Raw genomic sequence first — 8,729 nt, 5'->3', positions numbered from 1 at the left:
TGGCTGCCTTATTAGAGTTGTAATAATAATCATTACAAACAGTGTTCTGTCTTTTTACTACTGATTTTCTAACTTCGTCTACTTTTAATATAAAATGTTTTTACTCTCACTTTCTCAGAAAATAATCGGAATCACAAAAAACACTGGAGGAAATTACTTTTAAATAAAACTCATTGCATAAGACACGTTTAAGTTGTCTCTGCCAATGAAGCTATATTTTTGTGTGTCCATTTCTGTATTTGTTTGTTAGCAGGAACACACAACACCTACTCAACAGATTTCCATGAAACCTGGTTGAAGGATGGGACAGGGGTCAAGAAAGAACCCATTAAATTCTGGTGTGGATCCAGGATTTTTTTCCCCACTTCCTTCAAATTCATTCGTTGAAATATCCACAGTTGTCAACATTAAACATACACAAAGGTAAGAAAGAAAAGGAGGCGGAGTGCTGCAGGAGCTTGTGTGCTTTATTCACTACTGATTAGAGGTAGAGGACCTAAATCATCGGAGGAAACAACACACGTTCTACTATTGACCAGCCTTCAGTGTAGAGGAGGGAAGACTGAGGCCTGTCTTATGCAACTCTTCAGGAGTGGTTTCATCATGGAGGAGGTCGGTGTTAACTGACTCCTTGTTTGTTTCGTTTGTCTTATCATTTCCTTTTTCTCTCCAGACAACTTCCATTAAAACTAGAACTACTAGAGCCCATCGGTTTCTCTTTTTGAGGACAAACTCGGACAAAGTGTATATAATATATTACTTTTTTTTTTTTTTTAATTTACAAAATAAAGGGCCAGGACGTATGTTCGGGTCTCTTGCTTTTCCAAGACAGTGTCTTAGAGGAGGTCAACAATCTAAAATAGTCTGACGTTCATAGTAGGCATGGTATGTATAATCAGAAGTATTTATATGTTTATGTCACATCCACAGGCAACGGGGGGCAGCAGCATATGAATGATAACAGACTTACAAACACCAGTTACAACACAGTTCAGGTACAGATCTAAAACTAAAAGCTACAAATTGCACTAAGCCTCAGCTGTGACCACTCAGTTTGCCCCGTGGACGCGTCTCCTTGAATTCTTCCTCTTTAAACTGCTTCAACGTAGTTGGCGGGCAGCATGCCGGTCTTGCCGGTGCGCTGCACGGTGCCGTACATCCAGCCCTCGTCAATGGACTGCACGTTAACGATGACATCGCTGTCCTTGAAGGAGACCTCATCGCTGTCGGCTGCACCGTAGTCATAGATGGCACGCACGGTTTTCTGCAGAGGAGAAAGGAAGGTGGATGAGAGTCAGTGTGTTTAAAGGATAGGGTTGGTGATTTTATATACATTTGTAATTGTTAACAAATCCCATAATTCCACCATATTCTGTCACTCTCAGATTTCACGCTCATATTTTCCCCACTTGCTCGTCTGTGTGTGTGTGTAATGTGAATAAGTGCTACTAACTCCAGTGGTGGAGGGGTGTGAGGGGACGGAGGACACTGTGGTCTGCTGGGTGGCCACTGATGAAGACCTCTGCTGCAGCTCCACAGTCTTAGTTTGCTGGTAGCCTGCAGGAGGGAAACAGATCAATCACAGTCTCATTAGTATTTGATTTTGAATACTCACGACAAAGCAAAGAAACACATTATTCTGTAAACTATTATTTGCAGTGATTTGTCACCGATAGAGGAGGCCATGAAGCCGTTGCTGTAGAGGGACAGGTGGTGGTCGGCGTCCTGGGACACCTCAGACTTCTCGTCGCCCACGCCGCTCAGAGCGCTGGTGGAGCGGGAGTGTTCCTTGCTGCGCCGCTGAGCTTGCACTGTCAGAACAGGGTCAGACGCTCAATACAGTCACATAATCCAATGCAGCATTTACATAATTCTAGTCCCAGCTGCTACACATCTGTTCAATTTGACATTTTATTCAGATGGAGGTTATCCTTGTTCTTCCAGCTAGGATTGGGAACGTGTGTAAACATGGGAAACTGCAAGCATTTTCAAAAGTTCACTGCACTGAACATCTGGATCAGCATCATCAGTGTGTACACACACACACACACACACACACACACACACACACACACACACACACACACACACACACACACACACACACACACACACACACACACACACACACACACACACACACACACTTGTGACTCAGACAAAGATGTTTCCACAAATAATGGTCAGATTGCTGTGAAAGCGACAGTAAATATATTATTCATACACAATCGTTCCTAATGATTTTAGCAACAAATCAGCACTTACACAAAATGTTCCCAATATTCTGGACCATGAAAAGGTCATTTAAAAACTAATAATGAATTCAATAATTTATTCAGATCTATTTACATATTAGAGTATAATGGGCAGGTTCATACTCAGTTCTCTACACGAAGGTTGAATTGTAGCTTTGCACAAAAAACTAAACATCTTTTAATCCCTAAAAGAATTTACCATAACATTTGCATATTGCATGAGGATGAACTAAATCATTTATTAATCTGAAACATTCCTTAAATCATTTCTATCTAATTGAGACCTCTGAGCTTGAGTTCCTCCTCTCACCTGTCATCATGTGCAGACTCCTGGACTGGATGTTGTCTTCAGCAGGGTCGTAGTCAAACACAGAGCCGGGGTTCGTGCGCCACACGCGCAGATCTGAAGGCACAGAGTCAGTTACTGCATCAGACAAACACATACTAACTCAGGAACCACTTTGTGCTTCTCATTTGTAACCACAACATTCAAGTCATAAAGCATCTGTTCTCCTGACAGATACATCCTTAAAGACTCTTTCCTCATTCATTCAAAATAGTTCCAAGTTTCACAAGAAGCGACTTCCTATTTCAAAACAAGGTGCAGTCAGAAACGTATTATCTCACTGCTCTTTTATATGTGAAGAGGAAAAAAAAAAAATATATATATAACAAAAGACAAAAAATAAAAATAAAGACAAAAGCATTTCAGTTATTAGATGATTAGCTCTATGAATTATAAATATAACATCTAGTCAATATTTAGTTTTTTATGAATCAAAGCCTGTCAATGGGGCGATTTGGAATTTCCTGTGGCTGTATTTCTAAACTACAATTGTACGTCCATCAGATGAAAGTGAGGACTGTGTTACCGGTGGTGGTCTCCTGGTCGTGCTCGATGGCGCGTCTCCTCTCCATCTCCACCACACGCCTCTGGATGCCGCGGTAGTTGATGTCGCTGAAGTCCTGAGTGTTCTTCTTCACGCGTTCGAGCACAGGGTCGGAGGTGGTGGCAGTGAAGCTGCCCTTGCTTTTCTCAAAGGCCTCGTGGTATTTCACCTGAACCACACAAATCACATGTATACTCTACAACTTGTTTGCACCAGTCTAGCAAATTGTACAACTACAAATAATCTTACTGAGGCTTTTTTAAATAGTAAAAATCTATATTTGTGACCAGTTTCTAATTATCAAAGAAACATCCAGGAAATCTTACTCCAGAGATATTGCGCTGGGTCTCCCTGACGCGCCTCATCTCAGGTGTGTCCAGAACGAAGGCAGCTTTGCCCTGGACCTGCTTACGGAAGCTGTCGGAGTACAGCACCTGGTGGAGGACAAAGGACACACAGTGAGTGTCTGTAATGCTTTAAAGCCGAGTTCATCATAAGCAGCCATTGGTATCCACAGCACAAAGGGCTCGGCAGTAAAAGGACACATACACACAGCTGCCCGGGGCATTACTGGGATGTCAGACAGATGAATTAGGAGGGATGTTTTCATTAAGAAGTGGGAAGTAGTAACTGAAACAAGATTACGTCCCAGTCTTCAGTGGGAGGACGACAGGGGAAGATGAAGTAGTTTGACCAACAGGAGAGGTTAGAGGTGATGATGTGCACAGACACACCACAGCTTGGTATTAAAGACATTTAAGAGACAGCGCAGTGGGGGAAAATTAATATGATTAACTGGAGCCAGGGGACAAGTTGGTTAGAAAAGGGTTATCTGAACATTTCTGGAGTAGAACATGTTCTTGAAGTGGTTCTGAAAGTACCGAGCTAATGTTTTCTTGGTTCCTTTTCACTCGCTCCATCTCTGGAGTGAACACCACAGGAGTTCCCTTGGCGGAACTGTCTTTATACAACACCTACAGGACAGAAGCACAGTCAGACACTGAACCATACATAGAGCGCACACACACACCTATAGGACTGGTTTCATAGACATACTCTTACAGAGGACATACAGAGAAAAAGAGATTGAATAATCTCAGAGTGGAAATGCCTTTCACTTTTTAGGTTTCACACTTTTGGAATATTTTTAAGAAGAGTCTGAGAAATTGGTCCTATAGAGTGATGCATCCTGGTCGCTCCGGTCGAACAGCCAGGATCTGTTGTGGCCACAGACGTCGAGATAAACACACTTTTTACACCTCAGAGATTTAGCTCCTCTGGGAAATTAACTTTGCAACACGCAGGGGCTTTAATGTGAAGAAAGCTGGGCTGCGGGTTAGAAGATAGAAGAGGGTGTCACTCAGCTTGAGGGGTTGATGGTGGAGGATTTGAAAGAAGAAAAGGAGAAAAGGAAAAAAGAAGAAATGCACAGATGGAATTAGGGCTGCATTGGGGTCAGAGTGGTGATGATGGAAGGGCTGGAGCTTAAGAAACTGCAGTTTGTTTTGCGTTGGTTGGAGATGGAGGAGCAAGAGGTGATGGGAGCATGAGATGAGGGGAGGTAGCTTATTATTGATGGGCACCACTCTCAGCAGTTAGAAGCACACGTGGTTTGGTTTGGTTCCACTACCGAGCTGATGTGCTTCTGGGTTTGTTTGACCCGCTGCACCTCAGGGAGGTCCGATATAGCTGTGCCTCGACCCAAAGAGTCCTTGTATTTGATCTACCCAGCAGGCAGTTTGGGTTTCATGCAGAGAAAGTGGAGGAAAAAAAATAACAAAGATCAGGTCAATCGGAGACAATTACAGACGATAGAAGGAGACACAGCACAGCACAAACAAAACAAATCACGTAAAACATGGAAACACACGCTTTTTTTTCTCCTAAGAAATAAAGAGGCAGGTTATGTTAGAGACACAGTTTATGTGACCCTACACGGCTCATTGGAGTTATAACAGCTCAGACATTTCAAACAGCTGGTGAAAGCTCGGGAGAAATGTTATGACAATGTGTTTGAGGGAGGTGCAGAAAAGGGGGAGGTCACTCTGTGGAGTACCGTGCTAATATTTTGCTGATTGCGTTTGACTCTCTCCATCTCTGGGGTCTCTGATACTGACGTGCCTTGTCCCACTTCTTCCTTGTACTGAAGCTTTGAACGACAATGAGCAAAACAAACGTCAATTACGGCGGCAACACACTCAAACTTTGATTAGTTTTCTGTTTGGGAGGGAAGGAAAAAAACGATTAAGTAAAAGAAATCCAGGGAACTACAGACTAATAGAGGAAAACTAAGGCTGGGGGGAAAAAAAATGGGATTTATGGAACTAAAGTTAGGATGGAGGAGGGAAAAACTACTAAAAACACAAAAAAGTAAGGTTTGGTAGACATTTAGAGAAGAGGTCAGACGGCGTTTTGTGGGATTGATTATCAGGGGATAAAATAAGGGTCAATGCAGGTCTGTTTCTACCGAGCTGATATTCTTCTGGGTTTCTCTGACCCGCTTCATCTCAGGGAGATCTGGTATGGCTGTGCCTTGACCAGGGGAATTCTTGTACTGTATCTGCCCAGTGTAAAAGTTAAACAGGTACAGAGTAAGACAGGGACAGACAAAAGGCACACATACTACAGACATGTCCTTTCATTCTAAACAACAGTGAACACTTGAATAAATAGATAAAAAAAGCTATTACTCCTATATTATGTTGGTAGATGGTGGTCGGGGATGTTGTGAATAGATAAAGTTGGGAAATATATATGTGATATTAAAAAGGTGATACCTCATTAAGGGTTTAAATGCGATGAATTATCATGAGGCAGAATAATCCTACAGACTCATTGAAATATCAAGTCATCAAACCAGAATGGTTAAAGGTTTATGAGACTTAGTTAGGATGGAGGAGGGAGAACACGGTGGTAAAAGGAAAAAAGGAAAAGTTGGGACAAGTCAGATGGAATGATTGTAAGGGGATAAAAAGTATTGGTCAATGCAGGTCTGTCTCTACCAAGCTGATATTCTTCTGGGTCTCTCTGACCCGCTGCACCTCGGGGAGATCTGGGATGGCTGTGCCTTGACCAATAGAATCCTTGTACTGAATCTGCCCATTGTACACATTACACAGGGACAGAGTAAGACACTCTCTTAACACCAACATATAAATAAAGCTGTGTGTCTTCTATGAATCTGTTTTCAAAATAGATGATGATCAAGATGATGAGGGAGGGAATAAGGAGATGAAGGAGGGCAGGGTCACTCTGTGGAGTACCGTGCTAATGTTGCGCTGGTTGCGTTTAACCCGCTCCATCTCAGGGGTCTCGGGTAAAGCTGTTCCTCCTCCCAGATCCTCTTTGTACTGAATCTTTATGTGCACGAGGAATAAAAGCAGCCACCGATGGTTTAACTCTTGCATAATGACGACTAGGTGCTGAATCAAACTTCAAAACTGAGCAATTTTCATTCACATAAAACAATACAAACATGTAAAACAACATTTAAATAAACACATTTCTGGACACGAACACAACATGGTACAGTGAACAAAGAATTTAACACCACACAAGCTCTGCACTAACAACTATAGAACAAACTGTCATGGATTAGTTGCTGGAATTAAAATGAGGCATATATAAAGGTTAAATAAAATCAATTTGGTCCGAAGAAATAAGGGCTGCATATCAGGGGTTTGTTGAGGGAGGAAAGTAAAAAAAAAAAAATCAATTATAAGTGTAAAAAAACGTATTAGAATATGTTAAGAAAAACGAAATAATGAAGTAGATACCGAGCTGAAATTCTTTGTATTCTCTTTAACACGGAGCATTTCGGGAGTGTCCTTTACAGAAGACACTTTGCCCTTATTGTTTTTAACGTCAATCTGGTATAGAAGCTACAGGGAGAAAAACAAAAGTGCAGTTAAAATGTTTCACAATGACACAATGATGTAAAACAAAAAAATAAAGGACAGAAGAAAAATGACTAATGTTTCTAATGAGCAAAAAACGTGTGATATATTCTAACTCTTCTGCTTTGAGGACAAATACTGACACCAAACACTTAACTGGACTGAATGAAATTAAACGTACAAAAGACATTCAACTAACAGTACACAGGTTTAAAGTATTGAAGATAATACTTTACAGAGGACATGGAGACATACACAGACACTGGAGGAACCTCTGACGTCAAACTGTTAGACCTACGCCGGTGGAAGACATGGCGCCCCCGGGGGAAGTCATCATTTACAAGTATTACTTACAGTGCTGAAGTTCTTCTGGTTCTCACGAACTCTCAGCATCTCCGGAGTGTCCAGGACGGGCACATAGTGAGACATGGTCTTCTCAGCATCCTCTCTGTACTTTTTCTGTTGGACAGAAATATCATCGGCAAGAATCTCAGTTAAAATAGAGACAGATGTTTAAAGATTTTTCTGTTTGTGTGGTTTGGAATGTGTTAAAATCCCACTGAATAAAGATGGATGACATGATAGCTCCCTAAATGTGAAGTCAAGTAATCTTGATCGCCCCCTGGTGGCTGGCTGCAGTACATGTCATGAACCCTGCCTCCTCCACGTTAGTGAATAGGACGTGGTCCAAAAAAAAGAATTTTCTCTGCAAACTTCACACTGACATTTGTTTGAGTTCATTTTTTCCAGTAAGTTTGGGTTTAATTAGTCATGATTGACACCTCGCGAGACAGACTCGCAATTGGTCAAGCATGTGTATCTACAGGACCTCGACACCTCAGCGCAACACAACAATCACTACTGCAAAGATCCTGGCGTATAATGACACAAATATGTCAGGATTCATATCCAGCATATTTTGGCTATATTTTGTACAACGGGAGGAAGTGGAGATGCGTCGTCCATCTTTCTTTCAAGGTCTATGATCCCGATACACGGGTAAACAATTAGTTTTTTGAATCTTTGAGTGTGGGCATTGGTTCAGCTCAGTAATTTACCTGGCTGACCATGTTCTTCATCTGCTGAGCATGGATGATGTCAGGGGTGTCGATGACAGATGTGAAGCTGGCCCTGTCCATCTCAGCAGTGTGCTTGTACTTAGTCTACAGAACAGAAAAAAAGTCAGTCAACACAAATTTTTGACATTAATATAAAAACTACTGACAATGATTCAGACCTGGCTGAGGATGTCAGTTGCATTTCTGGCCCTCATGAAGTCTGGGGTGTCCGTAGCCAAAGCCATCATTCCCTTGCCCTTAATCTCCAGCTCCAGTGACTTCTTGTACTCTCTCTGTTGATGTTGCAGGGGACAGAGCGTTACTTAAAAGCACTGTACTCAGTTAAATCAGACACAACTGGCAGATTAGAATAATGAGGGAGGGCTGCAAAACCATGTGGCCTGGGGAAATGGTGAATAAAGAAAGTCAGAAGAAATTAGGTTTTTAAAAGAAAAGGAACAAATAGTGTAATTGGACAGCAGGATGTGTCTGAAGCTCCACTCAAAACTGAAAAATAAAACAGCAGTGGTTAAGGAGAGTTTGTTAAAGGACAGTTAGGTATTATCAACAAACCTCTTTTTTGTGATTTCTATCATTCAAGTTTATGTATTAAATATCTTAACTGTTTGA

The 8,729-nt window shown here is 41.7% G+C and overlaps 1 protein-coding gene across 16 annotated transcripts in view; it reads right to left on the bottom strand.

Moving 5' to 3' along the window:
• Positions 1-446: 446 nt before the first annotated feature.
• Positions 447-8,729, bottom strand: part of neb (nebulin) — a 56,891-nt gene continuing 48,608 nt past the window's right edge. For 8 of the 16 annotated variants that reach the window (XM_035174604.2, XM_035174597.2, XM_035174608.2 and 5 more), the window contains 16 exons: positions 8,279-8,392; positions 8,100-8,204; positions 7,396-7,500; positions 6,922-7,026; positions 6,409-6,501; positions 6,148-6,240; positions 5,613-5,705; positions 5,202-5,294; positions 4,776-4,868; positions 4,027-4,119; positions 3,472-3,579; positions 3,128-3,314; positions 2,566-2,658; positions 1,671-1,811; positions 1,454-1,557; positions 447-1,264 (listed from right to left, as the gene is read on the bottom strand). In XM_035174604.2, the coding sequence (XP_035030495.1) occupies positions 1,091-1,264; positions 1,454-1,557; positions 1,671-1,811; positions 2,566-2,658; positions 3,128-3,314; positions 3,472-3,579; positions 4,027-4,119; positions 4,776-4,868; positions 5,202-5,294; positions 5,613-5,705; positions 6,148-6,240; positions 6,409-6,501; positions 6,922-7,026; positions 7,396-7,500; positions 8,100-8,204; positions 8,279-8,392 (1,794 nt within the window). In that variant the 3' untranslated portion in view covers positions 447-1,090. The remainder of the gene's footprint in view (positions 1,265-1,453; positions 1,558-1,670; positions 1,812-2,565; positions 2,659-3,127; positions 3,315-3,471; positions 3,580-4,026; positions 4,120-4,775; positions 4,869-5,201; positions 5,295-5,612; positions 5,706-6,147; positions 6,241-6,408; positions 6,502-6,921; positions 7,027-7,395; positions 7,501-8,099; positions 8,205-8,278; positions 8,393-8,729) is intronic. The other 8 variants (XM_035174605.2, XM_035174609.2, XM_035174612.2 and 5 more) reach the window with 8 other exon arrangements.

Source organism: Hippoglossus stenolepis, chromosome 13 (genome assembly GCF_022539355.2).
Source record: "Hippoglossus stenolepis isolate QCI-W04-F060 chromosome 13, HSTE1.2, whole genome shotgun sequence".
Lineage (NCBI taxonomy): Eukaryota > Metazoa > Chordata > Actinopteri > Pleuronectiformes > Pleuronectidae > Hippoglossus > Hippoglossus stenolepis.
Note: the sequence above shows the minus strand (reverse complement) of the source record. Positions and strands in the feature narration are given on the sequence as shown.